The 27,984-nt window shown below is 41.4% G+C and overlaps 1 protein-coding gene and 1 non-coding gene across 7 annotated transcripts in view; one reads left to right on the plus strand and one right to left on the minus strand.

The window, feature by feature from the left end:
* The window catches only part of LOC126213465 (protein brambleberry-like), a 204,607-nt gene that overhangs the window by 145,353 nt on the left and 31,270 nt on the right, over nt 1–27,984 (plus strand). For all 6 annotated transcript variants that reach the window (XM_049941241.1, XM_049941243.1, XM_049941244.1 and 3 more), the window contains exon 11: nt 13,641–13,786. In XM_049941241.1, the coding sequence (XP_049797198.1) occupies nt 13,641–13,786 (146 nt within the window). The remainder of the gene's footprint in view (nt 1–13,640; nt 13,787–27,984) is intronic.
* On the minus strand, nt 23,879–23,953 carry Trnal-caa (transfer RNA leucine (anticodon CAA)). The gene has a single exon. It is a non-coding gene; the product is annotated as a tRNA-Leu (tRNA).

The raw sequence follows: 27,984 nt of genomic DNA on the forward strand, positions 1-27,984 counted from the left end.
TTCAGGTGCAGTTGCCTAAGACTGCAATTGTATGTGCGAGTTACATTTGTGTGCTGCGTGTGTGCGGGCGCGGGCGCACACTAGAGATGGGTCATTCGCGAACTAACAGCTCCAAAGGAATGGTTCTACATCTACATCTACACGGATACTCTGCAAATCACATTTAAGTGCCTGGCAGAGGGTTCGTCGAACCACCTTCACAATTCTCTATTATTCCAATCACTTATTGCATGTGGAAAGAATGAACACCTATATCTTTGCGTATGAGCTCTGATTTCCCTTATGTTATCGTGATGATCCTTCCGCCCTATGTAGGTCGGTGTCAACAAAATATTTTCGCATTTGGAGGAGAAAGTTGGTGATTGGAATTTCGTGAGAAGATTCTGTCGCAACAAAAAACGCCTTTCTTTTAATGATTTCCAGCCCAAATCCTGTATCATTTCTGTGACACACATTCCACCATATTTCGCGATAATACAAAACGTGCTGCCTTTCTTTGAACTTTTTCGATGTACTCCGTCAGTCCTACCTTGTAAGGATCCCGCACTGCGCAGCAGTATTCTAAAAGAGGATGGACAAGCGTAGTGTAGGCAGTCTCCTTAGTAGGTCTGTTACATTTTCTAAGTGTCCTGGCAGTAAAACGCAGCCTTTGGTTAGCCTTCCCCACAACATTTTCTGTGTGTTCTTTCCAATTTAAGTTGTTCGTAATTGTAATACCTAGGTATTTAGTTGAATTTACGGCTTTTAGAGATTAGACTGATTTATCGTGTAACCGAAGTTTAACGAGCTCCTTTTAACACTCATGTGGATGACCTCACACTTTTCGTTATTTAGGGTCAGCTGCCACTTTTCGCACCATTCAGATGTTTTTTCTAAATCGTTTTGCAGTTTTGTTTTGATCTTCAGATGACTTTATTAGTCGATAAATAACTGCGTGATCTGCAAACAACCGAAGACAGCTGCTCAGATTGTCTCCAAAATCGTTTATATAGATAAGGAACAACAAAGGGCCTATAACACTACCTTGGGGAACGCCAGAAATCACTTCTGTTTTAATCCATGACTTTCCGTCAGTTACTACGAACTGTGACCTCTCTGACAGGAAATCGCAAATCCAGTCACATAACTGAGACGATATTCCATAAGCACGCAATTTTACTACGAGCCGCTTGTGTGGTACAGTGTCAAAAGCCTTCCGGAAATCCAGGAATACGGAATCGATCTGAAATCCCTTGTCAATAGCACTCAGCACTTCATGTGAATAAAGAGCTAGTTGTGTTTCAAAGGAACGATGTTTTCTAAACCCATGTTGACTGTGTGTCAATAGACCGTTTCCTTCAAGGTAATTCATAATGCTCGAACACAATATATGTTCTAAAATCCTGCTGCATATCGACATTAACGATATGGGCCTGTAATTTACTGGATTACTCCTACTACCTTTCTTGAATATAGGTGTGACCTGTGCAACTTTCCAGTCTTTGGGTACGGATCTTTCGTCAAGCAAACGGTTGTATATGATTGTTAAGTACGGAGCTGATGCATCAGCATACTCAGAAAGGAACCTAATTGGTATACAGTCTGGACCAGAGTACTTGCTTTTATTAAGTGATTTGAGTTGCTTCACTACTCCGAGGATATTTACTTCTACGTTACTCATGTTGGCAGCAGTTCTCGATTCAGATTCTGGAATATTTACTTCATCTTCTTTTGTAAAGGCATTTCGGAAGGCTGTGTTTAGTAAATCTGCTTTGGCAGATTGGCCAAGATGAAAGGAAGGAGCGAGAAACGAATTCTAAGGAACGGCCTTTCATAGTTCATTTAGGTTGCGGCTTTCTACTTATAGTTCCTGGGAATGAGAAACAGTCGGTCTCGTTCCCGCAACAGCACGTCGGCTGGTCTCGTTCCGGCCTCAGTCCTGTTCCCTTCTCTATCTCGGTCTCCTTCAGCCAGACTCGTACTTCTTCGTGTGGCCACTCGTCGCAGTTTCACTGCCGACAGCTCCTATTTACTTCAGTATCGAGTTGTTCATTTCGTTCGCTGCGCATGCCCATTTTAAATCTGTTTCAAACCTTCCTTGATCTCTGGACTTCTGTTTCTTTTCGTACCCTATTCACCATGCAAGACCAGTAATTAAAATGTATTTTATAATTATGTAAATTACATAAAAAGACACAAGTTCTTTTGTTAATACACATGGAAAGGAAGTCGGCACGGCACACGCGAGTGCCCATTTTCCATCTTCTTCTCTTTGTTCACTGTTATGGAAGGCAGACCGACATACAACCGAATGAAGCCCGCGCTCCATAATCGAATGTCTGGTCTCATATTTTGTGAAGAGACTATGATAACTCCTACAATATTATTTCAGCGCTACAGGGTAGCGCACGAAAAAGTGGACAGAGTACTAGACTGCTCACTGTCGCCCACCGATTGTCACCTACTGTTTCGAAGTTGTTTGCATTAGCTTATTTGTTATTTCTTTACTGCCTAGTTATTACATGTGTGTCTATTCTGCTCATAGCGGTCAACAAATCGTGTGTAATTGGCAAGCAGTCTGTATCGGGCCGGTTTTTCGTGCGCTACCTTATATTATTTCACTGTGATCAGCCACGTGACACTACAGTTGGCTAAATTAGAGGTTTTTCAGAATCAAGGAAATTACTTCTACAAGTGTGTGAGAATTCTGTAATGAATAAAAACATTTTTTATGCCTATCTGCATCTCAGCAACTTTCCTTTTCATAATATCGTTACATTCCATCGTGCATTTTCCGTTGTTTGAAAGACAAAAACCAGAAATTTACCCAGAGATACAGCTGTACACCAGAATACCTTATGTTGCAGCAGCGTTTTGACTAAAAAATGCTGATCTACTATCATTCTAGATAACTTTACAATTCGGAATAATACTTTCATACTCTGTCAAAAGTTACTACCTACATGACACTTTCCTTTTGCTTAACTGAGTGAAATAACCTATTTCCACTCTGACGCTATTTTGAAAACTCGGACCAGTGTTCAGTATAGTTTAGCATTTTGGCAAGTAATTTATTAGTTCCAGAATCAACATCTTAGTGGAGTGTTAAAGTATACGGCCTTCCTCGGCAGAAGTCACGTTAGCACTGCCAGTGGGGTGTGTCCCAATGCTTCAACTAGTGCCCCTCTCTATCCTGAGTATGCTTCCACACAATAAGTTACACTAGGCAGTCTCAATTTTGCAAATGAATGAATGTATATTAATAATTACGGAGGAAATGTATTGTATGGGAAAGTGTCATCATTTGAGTGACTACAGGAAGATACAGGATGACTCGGATAGAATTTTTAGTTGGTGTGACAAATGGCAGCTAACTGTAAATGTAGAAAAATGTAAGTTAAAGCAGACGAGTATAATGTTTGAATACAGTATTAGTAGTGTGCTGTGTGACACAGTCAAGTCTATTAAATATCTAGATGCAATGGCGCAAAGTGATATGAAATGGAATGAGCATATTAAGGACTGAAGTAGCGAAGGCAAATGGTAGATTTTGGTTTATTGGGAGAATTTTAGGAAAGTGTATTTCACCTGTAAAGGAGACCGCACATAGGGCACCAGTGTGACCCATTGCCGAGTGCTGTCGGTGTATCTGGGAACCGCAACCTGTCGGTGTAAAGGAAGACATTGAAACATTTTAGAGGTGGGCTGCTATATTTCTTACAGGTAAGTTCAAACAGTGACCGCGTGTTACGGAGATGCTCGAAGAACTCAAATGATATATTTGGAGGGAAGGCGACACTCTTTTTGAGGTGCACAGTTGAGAAAATTTAGAGAACTGGCATCGAGACTGACCGGAGAGTGATTCGGCTGCCGCCAACTTACATTTACTGTATGGGCTATGTAGGTAACATTAGAGAGATTAGGGCTCGTAAGGAGGCACATAAACACTCGTTCTTCCCTTGGTCTGTTCCAGCGTGGAACAGGAAAGGCAATGACTAGGTATTGGTACAGTGTACCCTCCACCACCCATCATATGGTGGCTTGTGGAGTATATGTGTAGATGTGAATACCTCATTAGATTTACTTGTCTGTTATGTGCTTTAGTTTGTTATTAAAATCTGTATTACTAAGTAACTATCCCAGAATGAGGAACCCGTATCAGTTGCAGCTCGAATACCAGATGGGTTTCGGGACCAACAAAAATTTGATTTCCAATATTATCATAACTATGGATTGAATTTCAAATGCTACAATCTACTCACTAAGAGGTATCATCTTACATTAAAATTTTAACACAATGCAACGGTTAAAAATTGCGCGCGCGCGCGTGTGTGTGTGTGTGTGTGTGTGTGTGTGTGTGTGAGAGAGAGAGAGAGAGAGAGAGAAAGAGAGAGAGAGAGAGAGAGAGAGTGTGTGAGTGACCGCACACGCTCACACGTCTGCATGCATGCGCACACACCTTGATGCAGTGAAAATGGCGGCACTCAAATACTCAGATTTTATTCATCCGGTATATGAGAGTTAGAGAGCACTTAGCAACGTACAACAAACTTATAGCACACAATGTGTGCATCTGCGTATCAGAAAATCTCTGCAAGACGGTAAGAGATTCTTGCAAATTGAGTGTTTTTATGTGCCACGTCCCAGCAGAAAATTTATCGGCATTTCTTTTTCGGTGAAGCAACTGCAACCGGTGTTCCTTATCTCGATGCACTAGAACAGGCTCGTCCGAGAATTGTGCGCGGCGGGCGCGCCTGAGCCCCTGCGGTCATGAGGCAGTGTAGTTCAGCACCCCGTCTGCGACCGTGTGTCGCTAGTGTCAGCGTAGAAGTGAGAGGGAGCTGCGGAACGAGTCAGATCTCACAGCCCTGCCCCGCGGTCAGATCCCACGTAAATGAAATAACAGAGGAAGCGCCAGCTCTGTAAAAGTGTTCCGTGAGCGGTAAAACGAGCAAACCGTTTATTGTCGAGGTAACAACTAGTGTTCGTGTGGCAGAATTACTGCGCAAAGCTTTAGAAAACAATATCCAAAACAAGAATCGAAGAACAACTTACTAGTTTTCTGACCCACAGGTCGATTCTACTAGTACTGCACATGCACACTTGTCGTATGTACAGTAGGCGTCTTCTGAAAAATACATCAGTTTCTTAAATGAAAACTAAGAGTCATAAATGTTCTATTTTAGAAATAATTTTATGTAAGGGATATAGAGTCTCCTACTGTTAGTAGTTACAAGTAAATATTTTTTGTTGTACTTCGTGGTACAGCTTTTTGTATCCCTTTTCAGAGTTTAGAATTCAGATGCTTAGTTTACCGTTTTTTACATAATTATTTTAACTGACCAACTTTGAAAACTTATTAAAAAATAGAATTAACACTATAAAGCTCTTTAATTCCTACAGTCAACGTTGTTAAAGAAGACAATTAACATTTTATATGTTTTTCCTTTTCGAAGAAACAATTTTGTCTAGGTTTGGTACAATATTCCGTGAGACTGCTAACCTCAAAGAATTAGTCAAATTTTTATCGCCAAGTAATGAACGGTTCTTAGTTTTAGCAAGCTTTAACAGAGAGAAAAAGCGCTCACAAATACATGTGGAGCCAAACATTGACAGAACTTTGGCCACGTGCTTGTGCAAAAGAGGATATTTCTCTCGTGGAAGACAACTGTAAAAGTCATCTAGAGTTTTACACACAAGAAAGTGGTCATTCGGGCGGATATCGCACTGCAAGTCAGTCAGCTCTAGTTGAAGCACTTGTGAGACGTCCTCTGCCCGAAGGGAAAACGGGCGAACAAAATATATATCTAAGGCTGGCTGAAGCTCACTTATCTCCAAAAATCTGTTTTCAAACTGTCCTTGTAATTCGAAAATGATTTGAACATAATCTGAAAAATCCACATCTTCTTTAACGCTGTCTAGTGCAGGAAAGTGACAACAATTCTTCTCGCTCAACTGTTTTTCCCACAAAATAAGATTTTTTTGAAATGCTTGAATCATCTGCACTAAATTAACAGCAGAGTGATTTTCACCTTGGAGTGAAATGTTCAAAGTATTTAAATGACCACTAAGATCACTCAAAAAAGCCAAATTCGCCACCCACATAGGATCACAAAGTACAAGCACCTTTCCTCTGCTCAGCCATCTTACTTCGGCGTGGTAGGAGATGTCGGGGTATTCCGCTTCGATATCAGCCAGAAATTCTTTAAATTGGCGATGTGTGAGTCCGTGCGATCGAAGATAATTAACCGTTCGAAGAATTGTGTCCATAACATTTTTTATATTGACAATCTTCGCACAAAGTGCCTCCTGGTGTATCAGACAATGGACTGCCGCGAATGACGAACAGCCGACTTCAGCCAGTTTTGACCTGACGTAACTCGGAAATCCAGTGCGTATCCCTCGTAGCGCAGGGGCTCCATACTTTGTTACACTGGTCAGGTGTTCCCATTGTAAAGTCATTGACTCCAACACGTTTTCTGCGGCTAGAAAAATATCCAAACTCGTGGTTGTGTCTTTTAGTGGTATAAGGTCGAGAAATTCTTCTGTGACGCGCAGATTGTCGTCGACACGTCGAATGAATATTACGAGCTGAGATACGTCCGCAGCGTCCGGGGACTCGTCAAGAGCGATAGAATATGAAATGAAGTTTGCCGTTCTCTCCATTAATTGCTGTTCCCTATCTGAGGCCGTATCTTCGACACGGCGAGCAACAGTTTGAGGCGAAAGCGCCCTTTTTCAAATTTTTCCGTGAGGTCTGCTGGACAAATACTAGCCGCCGAGTCGATCAGGCAATCCTTGATGAGATTCCCAGCCTCAAAGGGTTGCCCTGCTTTTGCAACTCTCAGCAAGCATTTGTAACTAGCGCGCAAACTTGGCCCACCTGTCTCCTGCTCCTACCACAGCAAAAAAAAAGAACATACAATTAATTTTGTACAATCCTGTGTTTTAAAACACTTTTATCATTTTAACAATTGTTTCATTCATCGAAACTCAAATAAAAAACTAACAATGAAAGAGTGGTTTTAGGTGTGTTTTCCCCCAGTTCCTCCGAAAAGTGGCCTTAGACACTATCAAGGACAGTGAAATCTAGTCGCAAAATAAATTTTTATTTATTGGAATATCTGCGTTTTAATTAATTTAAAATAAAAATGATAACTACAACATATGTTTTCCCATCCATAAAAACACAAGTATACAAAAACAAAGAATGACTCTTGGTGACACTTTGCTGCCCAAGAGCATTTGTGACGGCTTTTCAGAAAGTGGCAAAAAATAACGCACCTGAAACTTTTTCTTGGGTCTGTGCGACGCGATTTAATGCAACCCAGATATAAAAATTAACTGAAAAGAAATGTTCCTTGTTGCTGACAATGTGATATTCGATAACTGGCACATTGCCAAGTGACAGATTATGAAATGTAGTTTTATTTATCATCTTTATAAATTATAAAGAGTCATACGATAGGAAACACTTACTTCACTGTAATGCTGCTTGAAATTTTCTTTTAGTTCTTCAAGCTTTGACTGGCGTTCCTCTTGCGACAAATTTTTGAACTGATGTTCGTGACAGGTATTAAAGTGCCGTTCAGTCGAATACTTTTTTAAATACATGAGGTTCCGATGTCATACTAAACGTTTGGCGTGATTTTCGATACCAGTACAAAGGAAATTAATTTCCCACTCGGGTTTAAATAGTGTGGACTTGCCCCGTTCCTCTTTCTTTTTGTCTGCTGCTGATGACTATCCATCTCAATCCACTGTAGCCTTACGTCTGTTGTCTAACGGATTTGTGTCGCTTTTGGCCGCTGCCGGCGCGTACAGGGGCACGGCGAGGCCCGGCGGGCGGTTGGGCGGTCCGCGGTCCGCACGGCCAGCTAAGCGTCACGGCTCGGCCACTGCGACGACAGACGAATTCACACAGGGCGCTGGCGCCCTGGGGGCATAGTTTGGAAGAGCCTGAACGAGAACTACAGTTATTTCCTCAGTTGGAAGAGGCTGAACTGCAGAACGTTATTTGGCAGTGAAACCATACACTGTCTCACACCGGCATAATTCGACACGCGATTGCTTAAACGACATTGTACCCGACTGCCGGATTGGCCGTAATTGGCCAGATGACGGAGCTCGTTTTGCGTGACTTCCACATCCACCCAGTCCGTTACCTTGCGATATTTCCCTTCGTAAAAGATGGCGTGTACGTGCCTCCGCTGTCGGCTGGTCTACCCTACTTAGTAAACAGGATTTGAGCAGTTCTTGCAGCAATTACTCCAGACACACTGATAAAGATTTGGGAAGAACTTGCCTATGGAATCGATGTGTGTCAGGTGACGAATGATGCTTACATTAAACAAGAAAAACTGTTTGAGTTGCTCTTTCATTTGATGTATTATTTATAAGTTGAATGTAATAAATGCTACAAAGCCTTAAAACCCGAATATTCATTTTGAAACACCTGATATCACATATTTCAAACAATGGAAACTCCCGACAATGTAGGAAAAGACAGATTGCTACTTACCGTAAAGAAGACGCGTGAAATTGCAGACAGGCACAATTAAGAGACACTTACATAACGGTTTCGGTCACAACCATCATCGGTAAGAGAGAGGCACACGCACAAGCAAGCGGGGCGAGATGCTGGAGTCGGCGGTCGTATGCGATCTGTGTTTTCCTACATTGTTGATATTACATGTTTTGCTTTCTATTCTTTTGTGTATTATTGATTTTGGGGGGGATATGACTGTCTGTAGGAGTAACTATGAGTCCTAGAGTCTGACCTCATCCTCACCGTCCCTACTGAAGATATATATAGTGGTGGCAGCATAATGTTTGTACACTCTCCTTTGAATACAGGTTCTCTAAATTCACATCATAAGTAATCATCATTTGAATTTGAAGCTCTAGGAGCTGCCATGTTTGCAGGCTAAGTTATGAAAATTCAGGCCTGCCTGTTATGCAAACAACTGTTGTTTATACATACATATTTCGGCACCTCTGTGCCATCATCATTTCTATAAAATCCAAACACGTTTTCAGCGCTAGTTATTCCAACAAAATTGTGGCCTAAAAGCAGTTCACGTATGTTGTGGTCGTTGCTTCATTTTCTGCATCGCTGGTTTCTGTATGAGCCTCTCTACTGGTATTCAGTAATGTTGAGGTAGTCCTACAGGTCCCAGCAATGAAGAAAAATATGTAATGACCACAACATGTATGAACTGCTCGTAGGATACTTACTACTTAAAGCATATTTGTGTTTTACATAAAGTACCTTCTGACTCGTAAAGATGCCAAAAAAATGTTTGCACACTTTACCGAACAAGGTTCACACCGAGTAAACATTTTATCAAAGTCTTCCTGTAGTTTGATACAGTTGGCCAGTGGCAATACTTTTCTGTACAGAAATGCGTCGTAAGCGAACATCGTTACAGTACTGTTGATCCTAAATGATAACTCAGTTACGTGTACTGAGAACATTACCAATCCTGCAACTCTTCCGTGAAGCACATTGACTTTTACTTTTGTTTCTGTGAAATGTTCACTGCCCACTACAGTGCACTGGGTTTCACGAGTCAAATATTGCTCAGTCCAGTCACATATTTGCAGAGATGCTCCATTACTGGGATAGGAGAGAGGAGGGGCTCTCCAAATAAGTCTCTTCTGTATTAACCATTTGAGGAGATATGCATTCAGGAAACATTTGTCTGAGAGTTCCAAGAAACGATCGTGTGTATGGGCCATTACACTACCTTTTACTAGCCAAAAATTTTTGGCACCAGGTTAATTGAAAATGAAATTTGGTTGGAGAAACTCTTGTAACATCACGCAGCAGCAGTTTCTATAGAACCCAGCAATGATGTAGTAACAACAGGCATGAACTGTTTTTGGACTAAAATTTGTTAGAATACTTAGTACTTAAAAGCTGAATAAAAGCACCTTCTGACTAGACCATGTAGGTGACAATGAAATGATGTCATATTAGCTGTGGTAATTCGAGATGATGACTGTCAAATTTGAATCGGACTGTTCTGGCCTCCTTCAAAAAACGATACAGACATTATACACTAAACCTTAATTCCATGCATCCCACTGTCACATTGGGGCAACAAACTGAACACCGGTGAATTTCCTAGGGGCTGTCGTCAGACGAATATCGTAAATTTATTTTGTCGGCTGTCGAGTTGGAAATGAGAATTTTTGAAAGGTAGGAAAAAATTATAATTGTGTGGTGAATATTCTGAAGAATGTCTCGAGAAAAGACATTTCCAGAATGCATTTCACCTCACCACCAACTGTATCTCATACCTTATGTTCTACATTGGCATACTGTTTCTATGTTGCACAGTCTTTATATTCCCGTGTTCGTGCTATTCTCTGTTCCCCAGAAGCCACTTTTCTTCAGCTAAAGACCACAAATGGCGGGAGGGAGAAGATGTGAGGCTACGTTACCAGCGTGGCGGCCACTTTGGAAGCTGACATTTTAGATGCAGCTCTTAATTTTCAAACAAAAAAGGGGTCTTGTGACATATGAAACAAAAAAAGAATTACATTGAAAATCAGTGACACCTTTCATTGAAGCATAGCTTTTGTGATTGTCGAGTTATGACTGAAGTTTCTTCCAAATAGGTGATGTGAAAGCTAATGGCATTAACACAACTCGAGCATATTGAGATCATTCTGCTTTCACGAGGGAGGAGGACCTGTGTCAGCGGAGATGGTGGCAACTGACACCACCCAAAACGACCACCCATTGATGTTGAAACTTGTGAAGTTCTGTGAAGCTGGCTCTGTTGCAGACAAACCAAAAATGGGACAAGAGCCATGCATGAAGCAACATGAACCACTTTTCTTTTCACCGGACTCGTTGCCGCTAATTTTATCTGACAGAACCTCGTCAGCTGATTTAGTTTTATGTTTTATCCGTGAGGGTGGGTTTTATCATTTGATCTGAATTTTAGTGCATGTCATTTGTCCCTTTGTGTCCTCCACCCTAGTGCTTCTAGGGTAGAGGTTTTAATGTGTTGCAGAGTGGCTGGCTTCTCCTGTTTATGCCCATGGTCAGCCAGCAGTGGTAATCTGTTTTGTCGTTACAATCTCTTCTACCTGCTTCTTGCGTTTCTGTGGTTTTCTTCTCCCCGTTTTTCCATTTAAGTGTTTGTTGCCCTTCTGTTGTTCTTGTGGTTTTTCCTTTCTCTCCATTTTGTGTTTTCAGTCTTGCTCATTTTATTCTCACCCTTGTGACATTGTTTTATTCAGAACAAGGGACCACTGACCTAGGTGTTTGGTCCCTTTCCCCCTCTTATAAACCAATCGACCACTTTTCTAACATGTTTAGTAAGGGTCCGAGGAGCAGAGATCAGTACTCACTGCAGCTCGCATAAAAGTGGGGTTAGCCGTACATCTGTATGGAGAATTTCGGCCACACGTAAATGGCACCTTTACAAAATGCGAATGTTACACCATTGCTTCAGGAATGGTCCAGATTGTTGGGTCGGGTTGAATTTGCAGAATGGGAAGCTGGAGAAAAACCATCATTTCCCCTACGACGCACTGTATCCGGATGAAGGTAATATTGTGTGAGCGAGATGTAAATATACGGAATCACAGATACTGGTCAGATGTCAGTCCTCACTTCGTGGATCCATCGGGAGGAAGCCCACGTATTGAAAGTGGCAGTTTGGTGCGGAATATGTGGTTCTCGTATTGTCGGGCCCTTTGTCATTCGGCTGTTGTGAAATGTAAATATGCTGCCGTCACAGTTATCTGGAGATGAAATGTTTCCAACTTTCTTTCAACATTATGCTGCCCTTCCTTATTACAGAATAGATATACGGGCAGACCAGGATATCCAGTTTTCACAGAGAGTGCGAGCACATTCCCTAGGTTTAAGTCTGTTAGATTTATATATGCAGGTTAGGGTTGCATGTTTAGGCGATTGCACAGGTAGTGGAGATCAGAAACCTTGCACAACTCAGGGGATGGATTGTTGACAGTTGCTCTCACATTCTGATATGTGGTTAATGTCCACGAGAACTGGGTGAGAGAGACCACCCGCCTCACAGTGTGCTTTACAACAGGTTGATGGCACGTTTTGCAGCCGTTGTGTGTTATGAGCAGCACTTACTTTGTTCACTACGAGACGGGACAACTCGAGAATGAGTAAAGCTAAGGACTCGTACGGAGCGCTGCAAGAACAGTCGGTGCACTTCATCTGTAGCTGTTTTTAATTGTCCAGCTTTCACATTGTCTGCGAGAGAGCCAGTTCGAGAGAATTTCGCAACAAGTTTCACCGTCACACTGTGGGTAATGGGTGGTTTGTGGAGGTGCTGTCCATTGAAGGCGTCTGTAATAACACGAATGCCGTGTCGCGATATCGGGACAATCGCAATGCACTCTGCTTGTGTTGACGGCATCAGCTTTCATTTCGTGGCTCCTGTAAGAAAGAAACATCGGTCATAACTAGAGAATTAATAAAGCTGTGCTTAAAGGAAAAGCAACCTTTTTTTCTGTATGTAATTCTCTGTTTCATATGTCACATGACACCCTTTCTATTTGACTGTTAAGAGTTACATTCAAGATTGCAGTTTCCAAAATGGTCACCATATTGGTCACATAGAATCATGGAATTTCTCCCCATCTTATCCCTTAGTGCTTGACTGGTTTTGTGTTAGAAGAGTGGTGCAACACCTGTGGACTTCCCTGTACATTAGCATGCTGTTTCTGTATTGCATAGTCCTTTCCCTTGTGCTGTAACTCCTATCTTTTTTGCTGTTCTTTGTTCCTCAGTAGCCATTTCCTTTTGATAGAGGCTAATGACTCTGGAGAGCTTCTACTTGCCCAACACTAAATGTTAAATGTCGTTTACTATTACAGGGTGTTCCAAAAAGAATGCTGGGATTTTGAACAAATGTTGCAGAAAAACTGTTCAAGATAATGAAGTGATTTGAATGTCAAAGTGGAGAGAGGTTGAGGGGGGGAGATCAAAGTTATTTTTCCAAACCTTAATGAATTTCAAGTTAGCTCTGCATACATCAAAACAACACTCAAATTCACACCATGTGTTTTGTAATATCTGTAGTGTTACAGTTGTATGCTAAAACTGTTTATTTCCTTAAACTGCAGACATGGAGCAAAAACACCATGTCATTTTCTTGCAGGACATCATCATCATCATCATCTCGAAGTGTGTAACACACTAAACGATATATTTCCAAGTGGTTGGATAGGTAGGGATGTGCCTATTCCCTCACCACCTACCCCCCCACCCCTCACCCCCCACCCTCAATCTTACCCCTTTCTTTTACTGGGGCTACGTTTAAAAGTACGGTCTGCGCAGAAAAAACTCTAAATCTGGGGCATCTGCAGAAGTGAATTTTGACAGCTATTTTGAGTGTAAAACCAGAGATACTGTAAAGCACAAGGTGTGAAATAGAGTACCGTTTTGATGTCTGCAGAGAAATAAATGGAGCTCACGTTGAAAGTTGTTAAGTATGGAAAAAGAGGCTGACCCCTCCCCCACATTTGACATTCAGATTGTTTCATTATTTGAAGTTTTTCTGTAGCACTTGTTCAAAATTTTGGCATTTCCTTTGGATCATCCTGTACTACTGTTATTGTTACTGTTACTGCTACTGCTACTGTTGCACCATTTCACTCGACAGCGTGCCCTGGACGAGAGCAGATCGAGCAGCCTTTCTGCGAGCCGTGAGAGCCTGCACGGGCCTGCGAGCAGGGCACCCCTCACGACGGCCCTGAGATACCGGTCGCCCGCCTATTCTCCACCCACGCCGTCCGTCTCATCTCGCGGGTGAGTCCCGGCAACTGCTGTCAGCTTCTGCACCCGGAAGTTGCATATCTTCTTTTTCTCTACTGTACATAGTTTTGGGACTGTTAAGTAGTAAAAACTTTCGTTTCTCACTGGCAGAATGGAAAGTGTTAGATCGTGATGAACTTAACCGTATCCAGACGTTACTCCAGTATTTCCACGCCTGCGGCATATGTTACGTAAAATTTTGTTCGCATCTGAGCTGATTTTTCATTACGGAAAATATCGTCCAAACGGATTGAGGGTCGTGTGAGTACGTGGTGGCTGTCAGACGTGTCTAACTTTAGTAGAATTTTTTCAGGTGGAGATTGCGACACGACGTGCACGTGTAGCTTATTACCGCGATTTGGACTCTGAACAATGGCAAATTGTCGGCACGAGGGACGCGGGAGCATTGTACGGGCAGTGGGCTGTAGTGCAGCGACTACAGGATGACTGGTGTAAAACAGTGTGGCGAGGGGACTGCGCGCGGGCAGAGGTTACAGTTGGTGTATCGCCACAATAAATCAGAAACACGTTACTGGAAGCCGGGTGGAGACCTAGTGTTTGCGTGCACCGTTAACCACTGGCACCGTACTGCAGACAGCGGACTTGCACAGTGTAGAGTCAGTCAACTGGCCCACCGAGTGGTATTCTGCCGTGTTCGGTGAGGAGTCTCGCTTCGGCATGTGGCTGCCAGATCGATGCCGAGACGTCCGAAGGTGACTCGGCGAGAGCTCGCAGGAAGCGGCAATTCTCGAGACTTGTAGCTCTCCGACTCCTGAAGGTGTGACGTGGGGAGCTGTCGAATTGTGACAAAAGAACTGATTTGGTAATTGTTGAAGCTAGGCGGAATGCCTGCCAGTGTGTGGTGAGGAAGGTAAACCCTGTTGTCCTACCTTTCGTGACTGGTACCGAATGACATATTCAGCAGGATAACCTGAGACCTCGTTCTGCAGTTCGTACCAGAAAGGATTTGGAGATATGTACAGACTCTTGACTGGCCCGATTTGTGAGCCACAGGGCACGTCTGGGATACGACGGGAAGATGTAGCGCGTACTGTCGTACCGACCTCCGGACAGCTTGTTTGTGAATTGACACAGTATATGTTTCGAGCGTACCGACAGACAACTCGAGATGTTATTTGGAGACAACAAAGACGAGAGTGTGTTTGTGTCAGTGGGAAACACGTACCTCGTACTGATGTTGAGAACATGTGTTAGGTCCAAATGAAAATCATTTAATGCTTGCTTTGTGAACATCTCCGTAAAGTTTAATGAATATCATATTGGTGCTTCACTGTGTATCACTTTCAGTTCACTGTCAGTGAATTCACATTGTTTTCTTTATAGGTGGATTGTTGTACCATAAATATCAGACGAGCTCTTTGTGGCAGCATTCATCTTCCCACTAAAAAGAAATTAGCACTGCCCTTATGCCTCATATAGTTTGTGTGTGTTTGGCTGCAAACCAATTTTTCAACAGTCTGTAGCTCGTGGGATGTCGCTATGTTCAGTCACCTTTGTAAAAGAAGTGAAAGTAAACCCACATTTTCGGTGCAGTCTAGTTGAGTGGACTGTGCGTCCAGTCGTGAATGGGACAGTGCGGCTTCTGTACACTTCCCAGTTTGTCAACATGCCTCAGACAGTAATTTCAGGCTCAGACATGGTGTACAGGTAATGAAAAACTGCTCCAGTTGCTAATACAAAGGTTAAAAAGTCCACAACTGCTATATCACTTTTTCCAATGGATCTGAAACGGCCATTGTCAGTACCTAATAACATGGACATATACATATTTTACTTATACAAGTACTTTAGGGTCATATGTGAAGAAATACAAAATGATGCCCGCCAAGGAAAAGTAGCTCAACCGAGCAGTGCTCATAAAGAAATGCTAGTTTCGTGGATGTCTGCTGCCTTGTTATTGACAACTTCCTTTAAAGATACACGTCAAGTTCGTAGCTGTATCTAGATGTTCGTAAACGTGCTTTCGTAAGCTTTACATAAGGTGTCGAACCTATGCTAGTACCGTGTACAGTTCCCTGTGTTTCAATTTTTGCACGATAGAGGTCGTAAGTTTATATTTGACTTGGATTTCTCATTCACTGGAACTTGTTATGAATTTTTATTCATTCTAAATAAATTACTTTCAACCTGTTATTGGGATAGCATTCAAATTGGTACTTTGAACACATCAAAACGCAACTCTCCTTAAATCTAAGACATACCAATACTTTTGATGTATTGAATTGTACAGTTTTTAACATCATGACATGCTCATTTTTCTCAGAATAGTTTCTAAAATGTGCAGTAACAGTTTAATAACATCACATAACTATTTAAAACCACCTCAGTTTTACTTTCTTACATTTGAAGTTGCTTCTCTGCAGCACAATGTAAGTTATATATTCTTTCTGTACTTATACTGTACGTACGATGTCTGTTCAAAAAGTTCTACTTCCGGAAGCAGTCACGGTATGTCTCTTACTGGATCACATCTGTGAATTTTCCTTTATCTCATCTATTGTTCCAAATCTTCATCCTTTCAATGGGCTTCAACTCTTGAAATAAAAAAAACCTTAGGGGCCAGGTCTGGATAGTACAGAAGATGAGGCAGTGCAGTAATTTAGTTTTTGTGTAATAGCCGCACACAAACAGGGATGAATGTGCAGGTACGCAAGAGCCCTGAATTCTCTCACCACATTTCGGGCAGTTTCCTTCTCACATTTTCTCACGTGCATTGCAGCACGTCCCGATACTACCATCGATTAACAGTTTGTCCCTGTGGCACAAATTCGTGATGAACTAATCGTTCAAAGTTAATGACCTGACAAGCTTTTTTTGGTCTCGGAGAACTTTACATCTCGTTCTCATTTGCGCCATCCAAACGATCTTCACAGATTGTGAAATGAAGGTCTTTCTGGTCTTGACTCGTGAACCGTGGGAGGAACTTGACAGCAACACGATGCATTCCAAGATGCTGTGTCAGGAGTTCGTAACATAATCCAACTGAAATGTTACAACAGTGAGTCTTCGATTGGCACGCACAATTTCATTGATGTTCCTGTTGTGATAGTCGTTAGTCGTTGGGAGGCGTCAAAGGGCATTCCGAATGAGGGTCATCTCGAACTTCTGTCTGGGCATTTTGAAACTGTACAAACCATTCATAACGCTTAGTATGTCTTACGCACTCGTCACCAAAGGCTTCCTGCGTCATTTGGTGTGTGTCTGTATGGATTTTCTCGAGTTTAGTGCAAAATTTAATGCAGTCGCGTTGATTTTGCAACTGTGGCATCTTGAAATTCATAGACTGTGACACAGTGTTCTACTCAGTACAGCAGTGAACAATAACTGGCAGACATAGAATGAAATTTCCGACAGTTACACACTAAACACAGGCGTGGTCAGGGATGCAAACTGCATTTTGTCCAACACACCATTGGTGCAAAATTACGAATGTTCCAGAATTTTTTAACAGACCTCGAATCTAGACTTCTTCACCCTCTGCTATGTAAAATATCTATATATATACATCTTATTATATATTAATAAGGACAGTTTCATATCCACTTGAAAATGGCCTTGTAGAAAGGCTTAAACTGGTTATGGATTTAATAAACTTGCAGCTGAAGTGGCTTTTCATTAATTGAACATACAGTTGTGAATTTGGTACCATCCTAATACTGAGAAACTAGTAGAAGCTGTGCAATCGTCACTTCGTGCGAGAAGATTTATCGGCTCCGTAGGTCGAGCACGAAATTGTAGTACAGTGGAGCGACAGCATTCGACTACTATCGAGAGTCTCAAAATGTCGCTTATCTTGCTGATGACGGTCTCCTGCAGTCGGCGACAGTCTTTTTATAGGCAATTGCAAGGGCTGTATTGACACACAGTACACAGCTCTCTCAGTTTGGCCTCTAGGCATCCGTTACAAACAACAGTACAACCTGTATCCCCCAGGGAGCAGTTCAGCAGGCTTACTTCCCAGAACTGAATCGGGACCAGTGACATCGGGTTCTCTCCACTGTCCAGTACACAATTTTTGTGATATTTGGCACACAGTCCCAGACATTCAGCAGAGAAGTGGGCCAGCCGTGTTGTGGTACGGTGCCACATACGGACGACACAGGACACCTGCCGTTGCCGCCATGGATAATTCGAGGGCTGAGGCGTATCGGAATGGGATCCTCCCACGTATTGTCTGGGCCTATCATCCTACACGTCGTCCGTGCCCGCAGTCGACATTTCGGCAAAGGGTCCGTCATCTCACGGCAGTGGACTAGCACAGCTGTGCACTACTCGTGGCGCCTTTCGTCTCAGAAGCAGGAGTCGACTGAACGTAGGAGCAGTTTCCTGACCACTTGTGGAGGGGAAGCTGAGGAGGCTCTGGCATGTTGTGATGTATGGAGTGGAGCAACACAGTGCTGAATCGTGATTCATGGCTCTTCTAGGGAAACCGTGTGTGTGTGTGTGTGTGTGTGTGTGTGTGTGTGTGTGTGTGTGTGTGTGTGTACGTGCATTTTTTTCTGAGGGAGAGGGGGGGGGGGGCTGTTTGTCATTAGTTGGTAAGAATGCAATAAATAAGCCCAGGTGTTCTCACATCTAATAAAATAGACCACATGCAGTCGCAGGGCACAAACGCGCGAGGGGAAGGACAGTCCCCCCCCTTCAAAGCGTGGTTTATAGTGGAGTAAACGGGCATTCGCAGACAATTCGCTTGCATTCCCAGTTGTTCTCTCGTATCTCCGAACGAGTGTTTACACTAGAGGGAATGGAAGAGAAGCGTAGCCTATGAACCTCACGCTATTGTTTGTGGCTCTAATAATAGGCTCACAGGATAGAACATACGTACTCGGGCAGCGTGTGCGCCGTGTACAGTACGGACACGTATACGGGACGACGACGATCTGTAGCTCGGTGTCAGGACTCGGCAGCAGTGCCAGTGTTCTCTCGAAGATGGCAAACATTTGGATTGCCGAAATATTGAATCTAGAACATACGTAGTTTGAAACAGCGCAAAATTTCGATGTTCAGAGAGTATTATTTTGTGTGGCAAGTGCACAGGTTGTTGTTGTTGTTGTTGGGTTTGTGTGTGTGTGTGTGTGTGTGTGTGTGTGTGTGTGTGGTTTTTTTTTGTTTTTTTTTTCCCCCCACACTGCACTATAGCTTTCCTTTGTTACCTTTATTCCAAAACTTGACATGTATGTCAGCTGATGCTTTTCACTCTCTTCTCTTTATGAATGAGAAGGAAGCTTAAAAGTAGAATACTAATTACCAATGGCCAAACTAACCTGAAGATAGTTAGCATTTACGCTCTGGTTATTAGCAACTGGAGACATTTGGATTCACAGTTCAATAGCTGCTATATCTTAGTTTCTCATGTATGCAGTGACGCATGTGAAGTACTTAAAGGATGTTATTAAAGTATACTTAAGGTAGGCAATGTCAATAAAATATGCTTAATGAAACGTGTAGTATACATTCTGACCTGTCATGTAGGCTATTTGATAAAATCAAGTAAATGAGTGTCAGTCAAATAAACAAGAGAGAATGTAACTGTTAATAAATTTGCCCCACCGTGCGATACGGCAGTCAGTGTCTTCGTGAAAAAATTTTTGCAGTTGCCTACGGAACCACGATTGTACCTAGGCGTGTGCATATTTGTCCGAAACAAATCGACAGCCGCAGGTGTCTTTCTTCGGTGCCCACATGCTGCTAGTGTCATTTTTACTACACCACAGAAGTTTCGCTGGGAAACCCTTACACATCCTCTGTACAGTCACGATCTCTCCTCACACGGTTTCCATATTTTTGGTGCCCTGAATAAAGATATTTGTTGCTACCGATTTGCTTCGAATGGAGAGGTGCACGCCTAGGCACAATCGTGGTTCCGTAGATAGCTGCAAACACTGTTCTGTGATAATATATTGACAGTCTTGTCTCAGAGTGGGATAAATGTATTAATGGTAATGGTGATTACTTTGAAATAATAAACAGTTTACTTACTTTTTTCTGTCTGTCTCATTTTCATTTTTCTGCCCCTTATAGTTTATTAGAGAGCAGATAGCACGATCCTTGATGATCCAATTTTTATCATCAAAAATCTGTAACTTTACATGCCCGATAACTTGCTGTTATTACAGACACCGTGAACATATGGAATGAGAATGATCAGGTATATTTTCAATTTTAATCAGCGTAATAGATGGTAGGGCTCAAAATGAATCGAGACAAAACAGAGTTAAAGAGCAGATAGAATTTCTTGAGATAGATGGCAAGAGGTTCAAGAGAGTAGCCGGCCGCGGTGGTCTCGCGGTTCTAGGCGCGCAGTCCGGAACCGTGCGACTGCTACGGTCGCAGGTTCGAATCCTGCCTCGGGCATGGATGTGTGTGATGTCCTTAGGTTAGGTTAGGTTTAAGTAGTTCTAAGTTCTAGGGGACTGATAACCACAGCAGTTGAGTCCCATAGTGCTCAGAGCCATTTGAACCTTTTTTTTTTTTTTTTTTTTTTTTTTTTTTTTTTTTTTTTTTTCCCCCCCCAAGAGAGTAGACCAGTTAAAATACTTGGGATCGTGATTTACCACGGACAACAACATAAAAATGGACATCGAGGAAAGAATAGCAGTGGGAACGAAATGCACGCATACCCTCAGAAAGACGCTCAGCTCTAAATCGATCTCAGTGAACATGAAGATGAAAATTTACAACACATTGATATACCCAGCAGGAATGTACAGTTCAGAAACATGGAGCACGACTGAGCGAGAAAGGGAAAAACTATTAATATTTGAAAGAAGAGTAATGAGGAAGATATGGGGACCAGTTTTAGACAATGGAGAATGGAGGAGGAGGAAAAACGAGGAAATATACCTTCTGATGCGACAACCGACTATCCTACAGAAAATTAAGAGCAAAAGAATACAATGGGTGGGCCATGTAGTCCGTATGGCAGACGGAAGATAGGCAACGACTGCACTAGCAGGGAAACCAAACACCTCGTTGGACGACCAAGACAGCCCTGGGAATTGAAGACACCTGGTGGAACCGGGCACAAAACAGGAAGGAATGGAGGCAGTTTGTGGAAGCAGCATGTGGTCTGCAGGGCCTGTGATCACTGAATATCTATCTATAATAAATGGGTATTTGCACTTGTTTACTTTATTGCACTTAAAGAAAAAAGAGTTACAAAGCTCGTGCTTATCACTCAATTCTCGTCCGATGCGAGCACCTAGTGAATTTGTCTTTCTCGAGGCTTCAGTTTGACCTCGAATGCTGTGTTATTTTCCCACCAATCGTATTTTTTCCCCCTTGGCATTTGTGCTCTGGATCTCTCAATTCCCCGAAGCACGTATGGTATATATATTCTTATGTCAGCAACATAGTCTCTTTGGACCACTCCATTGCTTGTGCTACTGTAGTTGGCAACAAAAGTATGCGAGATATCGGACAAAAAGCTTTCTGTGCTGCTAGTGCCAGAGTGGAGAGGACGTGAACTTACTTGTCGGTTTGCCAGAACACCAACCACTGGCGGAACATACGTGAGCACGAGCGAGTGCAGTTTGCTACACACCCGGTATTAATGCCAGAGAAAATTTTCGTTTGCTATTCCACGTTCATTTATGTTTGCTCCGGTGTAAACAAGGTTTTTCAGTGCATGGGCTGGAACAGCATGTACTGAATGTCAACCAGCGGCAGGTTTTGATCTCGGAGATGTGCACTTTCAAACAGATTGACTATACTTTGCATACTATTTTGTTTTTATTGCTCAGTAAAGTCAAAGGTATCACTCCCCCTCTCCTGCTTCTCCTGACCAATATTATTTCAGTTATTCAACAAGTGAATAGGGTGTCATTGAAAACTTCAAGTGGTCTTACATAAAGGCATTACTGCATTTGGTAACAATCGGAGACTAATATGATAAAACAATTTGGCCACTCTATGTCGAAACTGACTTGAAGAATGCTATGTGATTGACAGCGGGAGCTTGCACTGTTGTCGAGGACCAAAAAAGATTTGGCAAAAGGTCTCTTAATCGTATGAGTCTATGGAGAGCCACCAGATAATCTGTTTGTATCTGAACTAACTTGACTGACAAACCTCTTTAAGATCTGAAGAAGGCAATAAGGAAAAAGTTGAGACCAGCATGTATGTGATGTAGATTCCCCCCCCCCCCCCCTCGTCAAATATTGGTGGATAGTGAAATAATTGCCAGTGACATAGATGACTTGGACTCTTGTGGTGATGGGGAAAAGTGTAGCGACGATAACAGTTCAGAAAAGGTCCTGTGCGGTGAGGAAGCTTTCCATTACCTGCGGGTAAGTGTCAGCTTTGGAGAAAACATTAAGATTGGAAAAATCTCGTCGACCACAATTGTACGACCCAGAAGACTCACACACCAGCAGCTAAGATGTCTAGAGAAAATTTTCGTTTGCTGTTCCATGTTCATTTATGTTTGCACCGGTGTAAAGGAGGTTTTTCAGTGCACGGGATGGAACAGCATGTACTGTGGCTTTTCATTGTTTAGACATTGGTATGGAATGGTTAGAACCTCAAGAAGAATGTGATGCTGTCCAGTTGCTGTCGTTAAAATGTTTGTACAATTTAGCAGCAAAGGAACAAATCACAGCTTTGTAGCAAAAACAAATTTTGGACTCCTCTTTGTAATGTTGAGGCCTACTTTAATAGCTATTTTGAACTTGTCAAACTAGGTACTGTAGTCAGTTAGTGATTTTCAGTGTTTTTTCTTCCATATTCACGTGAACACTGGTACAGTATGTTTTCAGAAATGATCAGTTATCCAAACCTACAGTGGCCCCAATTGTTTCAGATTATCGGTGTTCTACTATATATGGAAAAATGAATGTGTGCATATCTAACAGCAGCACCTTATGACAGACTGACCCTCTTGGATTTTCTCTACACTTACAGGCTTCGAAAGTCAGTGCCCGTACATCAATTTCCTAAAGCAGTACATTGCGATTCTCAAAAACACTCGAAAGCATTACCTTTGAACATTAAAAGATTTAAGGAACTTGGCATATACTGTAACCGGGTTGTAATCATAAGATTGCTGGCTCAAATCTCGCCAGTAGCATAGTTATTCTCTTCTTGCTTAGTCGTACACAGATGTGGAAAATTACTTTTCATCAAATGGAAGGGGACTCAATGTACATATCAGTAATCCTGCTCAGTTTCTAGAAATGAAAAAGTATGTGAGTTTCTATTTTATGTTTTGCATTTTTTTTTTATGAAATTTAAATCTATTGTGAATACTCATATTTTCAGGTGAACAGTGATTAAATAGAAAAGCTGTTATTTTATTAAAAATTATAATTATAGTAGTTAATTAACATTTCACTTTGTTTATGGATATTGAAAAAGTGGCAAATATGTAATTTTGATGTCAGTGTTTCCATTGAACTGAAGTTAGTTGGTAATCTTCTTACATTAATATATTCTTCAGATGTCGATTATCTCTTATGACAGATTCAAATATAGAAATCTGTCTTCTGTTGGTACCAGTCCACACTGACTTCAGATTATACAATATTTACTCCATCAATGTGACATACATTCTTTCTCGAGTTTTCGTTGATGTGATGTTAATACATCTGCTGACGAACTCCGTTTGTTTAAAGTAGTACTATAAACAAACAATAAAGTACAAAACAAATGTTTCAACTAAAACAGAATATCATATACATAGAAATAACATATATCTGGGTTATTTACCTCCCCCTTCTCTCTACTGAAAGAGAATCTCTCTCTCTCTCTCTCTCTCTCTCTCTCTCTCACTCTGCTTCCTCATGTCCATTAGTGTATGCAGTTTAGTCTCAGGAACTGCTGTGGGGACTTTGATCCGGTTTTGGCTAATTGATACACTGATTCATGAGAAAGATTTTTGTATATAAATTATAAGTATTTCATAAAAATTGTCTGAACTACGATGAATTAAATTTAAGTTGTGGAAACAATGCCGTAGCCACCTAGCAAATAGCTGCCACAACTCGAGAGAGCATCAGTGCCTTGAGAACGCAGCAAGTGGGATATAATTTGCATGTGGTGTGAAACTAACTGGCAGATTAAAACTGTGTGCCGGACCGAGACTCGAACTCGGGACCTTTGCCTTTTGCGGGCAAGTGCTCTACCGACTGAGCTACCCGAGCACGACTCACGCCCCGTCCTCACAGCTTTACTTCCGCCAGTACCTCGTCTCCTACCTTCCAAACTTTACAGAAGCTTTCCTGCGAACCATGCAGAACTAGCACTCCTGAAAGAAAGGATATTGCGGAGACATGGCTTAGCCACAGCCTGGGGGATGTTTCCAGAATGAGATTTTCACTCTGCAGCGGAGTGTGCGCTGCATGTGGTGTGGTTATCTAGAGGTAGAGTGTGTGCCGGGAAACTGAAAGTTCGTAGGATCAAATCTTGCCTTTTACCCAGCATTCACCGCTCAGTGATGTGAAAATTCGCTTTTCGTAATGTGACGACAATTTCAGACTACTCATTTCTGCTTCCCTCAGATTAGTAGTCTCAATTCACACTATTAATTCACTGCACATTCTTTGAACAACGTGCAGTGAGTCACTCGTCATTGAAGTATTGTAATAAATATGACCAATAATGAAAATGTTACCACGTCATCATCAGGCTGTGGTGGGAGACCTACAATTTGAAATAACTGAATATTTGTAACAAATATTTTCCCTGCAATTGTTTGAGAAAGTTGCACACCGAAAAAACATGTGAATCCAAACACCAACTTTGCTTCATTTTCATTCAGTACATTCTTTTAGCAGCATGGCAAATGACTCATCTTTTAGCTAGCTGTCTTTCTTAAATCAAACCTAGATGTGGACACGATTCATTGCGTTGCACAGTGAAGAATTCTGCCATAAAGAGTCCACGACAAAGAACTGCGGCAGAGAGTCACGACCGTGCGTCGTTCTGTGTACGAGAAGAATGCTGTAGCGTGAGCTAAACGTGTACAACGTGCACGTTTTTCCTTTCACGTGTGCTGCCTCAGCCAGCCTCCGATACATATTGAATAAATTCCACTCACATACAACCGTGATTCGTATATATTATGTACATTGATTGTAAATGTATTACTTACATCACAATGTGCTCCAGACACCAATTCAATGTGGGACACACAACATTCACACTTCCAGACAACTTTCCTGCTGTGTGCTTCTTACATCATGTAAGTTATATAAAAGTGATAATACTCAGTTACTTAACATTTTTCTCAGAAATTTATCCATGATTTCACCCAGCAGTCTGCAAACACAATACGCTATGCCGAACAAAGCATCTGGCTATATATATTTGATGCTACCCTTGCAAAGCCAGGCTGAGCCACTAGTAACCTTTATAATCAAATTAATTACAGATAAGGAAGCTTATTTATAGATGGACAAACACACAGAAACTTTGCAAATCTAACATGTATGGGAAAAATCCTAAATTTAATTCTGTATCCTCACAATAGAGAGTAAAAAATATGTGCTACTAGTATGATTTAACTAAGCAACTTTGATTACCAACCAATTCCACTATTTGCTGATCTCCGAATGAATTCATTAATAAATTACATTGTTTTGTACCTAAAAGCACTTGGAAATCTTCTAATCTGGACAGATAATTTTCTTATGGTTTTTATTTGTTGTTATTATTATTATTGTTATTTTTAATTTCACCATACTGCTTTAGGAAAGTAATGTCCGAGACTGATATTCAGACCTTGTAAATATGAAGAAAACCAAGGAGGGGCAGTCTGTAAGGTTGCCTTGCGAGTACAAAGCTAGAGAAATGGCACAGAATCACTGATCAAACATGATGGCACAAACACAAAGCAGTCTGTGTTGTTTCGAAACTGTTTGTATGTGGCCGTCACTGGGACAAGAATCCCGGATATGTTGGAGAATCAGTTACCACGTTGACTTCACCCAGTACAGGAAGAACAAGGTCCACTTCCTGTGACTAGGCAGGACCCCATCAACCCAATGCAGAGGTATCGGAGAGTAGCCAAGTTGACACTTGATAAGTCAGTGTTGGTCAAGCATAGCTATGGACAATACATTCAAAATGTACATGCCATGCTCACTTGATCTATCTGTGTGTAAACTTTGTGTAGTTTCATCAAGAACGAATTTTACTTCTGAGCTACGTGGTGGTGGTGGTTGTTATTATATTCAGTGATGTATCACTTTTAGAAAGATATTCGACATGCTGTGTTGTTATAATTTAGAAAGAATATAAATGAATAAATGCGGGTAATTCTATGGCAATTAATGCAGAAAAATACCATTACTAACCTGGTTATCTCAGATATATATATTTGGTGCATCCAGTTATCCAAATAAGAGATGGAAAACTACCAGTTTGCAGAACTCTGAGGAGTGTGAAGGTGGTCACAGGAAGACTAGAATTTGGAATACATCCAGCAAATAACTGAGGATGTATGTTGCCAGTGCTGCTCTGAGATGAAGATGTTGGCACTGGAGAGGAATTTGTGGCGGGCCGCATCAAACCAGTCAGAAGACTGGTGACTAAAAAAAGAAAACCGTATAATCTGAAGCGGTAAATTCTTTCGTGATTTTTCTTATATTCTGGCTCTTTGGAAGTACAGTCAAAATTTGTATTTTGTCACACATACTGTCTGAATTGTGAAACTTATCTTTCAGTCGTGGGTGGTTGTTGTTGTATTGTAAATTTTCTCGCACTGAAGCCTTGTTTTCATGACAGGAGATTCACCTAAATACTGACGGTTTGTATTTAAAGAATCCAGTGCTAGGTCAAGTGTTATTTTATCTTCATTTACATCTTCTCTGGAAGTAGCTAGCACAGCAGATGCAACACCTGTAGGAGCTGATGGTTTTGTGATATTTGCTTTCTATATTTGCTGCGAGTTTTTCTGGTGAGCAGTACTTTACAACATTTCTTTTACTACCCACTCCTGAACATTCCTCAAATTCTTCTGTACTGTTGCATGACCGCCTCCTTTAAATAGATTGCAACAATACAATTTTGACTTGAAATCAATTTATGATAATGATGTAGGCTGAAGTGCAAATTTTAATTCATTGCTTCAGCCTGCATCATTATTACGGATAAAGGTGAGACTCACTCACGTCTCAGGAACAGCAACTGTATATGACTGAAATCAGTTTGTTACAAACTATTATTTCACCACACATGTACTCTGCTGTTTGAGTAAACAAGCCACATCCATGAAACAACTTAGTAATGATTGGCTGAAATAAATCTGTCTGATTGGCCTTTCACAGCAAGAAATGTTCACCAATTGATCAGAATGATAGTGACTGCTGTTGGGTGCAGTTTTGAAAGTATCTGGACACATAACTGCTTACTTCATTTTGTTGGTATAATGATGATGACTAAATAAATTTTTGGATGTTTTGCCTTTGATGTGCCATCTTGATATTTGCCATGTTTATAGTTACATACTGGAGAAATAAATTAGGTATATTTTTAGGATGAAAGTAGAGTGTTTTAAGCTATTAAAGAGCAAAGATCAAGATCAATGACATCACATGTGAAAACTTATAGAAATTCATATGTTTCATATCAGTGTAAAGCTCTAATCAGTAGCTGTTAAATGATATAGGTTTTATTGCTGTACCTGAATTAGAACTAGAATTACTCATTTGTGTAGAGACAGGTGCGTTTAAATTTCACACAGTATCCAAACATTGTAGGCCTGTAAATTTCTTCACAGTTGTTTACACCTCAGGCAGACTGGTAGTTTTCCACCGCTTATTTGAAACGTGGAATGCACCAAATCTGAAAGATTGTGGGTGGGTTGTGTTGAGTGATATTAAATAAAGTGAAAGGCTGGTGGTACACTGTTCATTCATTCCTCAGTGTACAAACATTATTTCAGCAAGTAACAGTGCACACACTATCGGACCATAGTGAAAATGTGTGGTTTCCATTTTGTGTACTGCAATTTCCATTTGCTTGTCTGAAAAAATTGGATCAATGTCCTTACAGCACGAATGTGTTGTAGAGCTCAGAAAAAAGATGAAGTGTTAGTATTATGTGTTGGAAAACGTTGGAAGTAAGTATTCCCAAACAGAAAAAAGGAAAAAAGAACAAAGTGCGAAATTTACATGAAATGACAGCTGTGTTTTATTATTATTGCTGTTGTGCCCTTGGCACAAAGTTTGGAT

This window comes from Schistocerca nitens, chromosome 11 (genome assembly GCF_023898315.1).
Source record: "Schistocerca nitens isolate TAMUIC-IGC-003100 chromosome 11, iqSchNite1.1, whole genome shotgun sequence".
NCBI lineage: Eukaryota > Metazoa > Arthropoda > Insecta > Orthoptera > Acrididae > Schistocerca > Schistocerca nitens.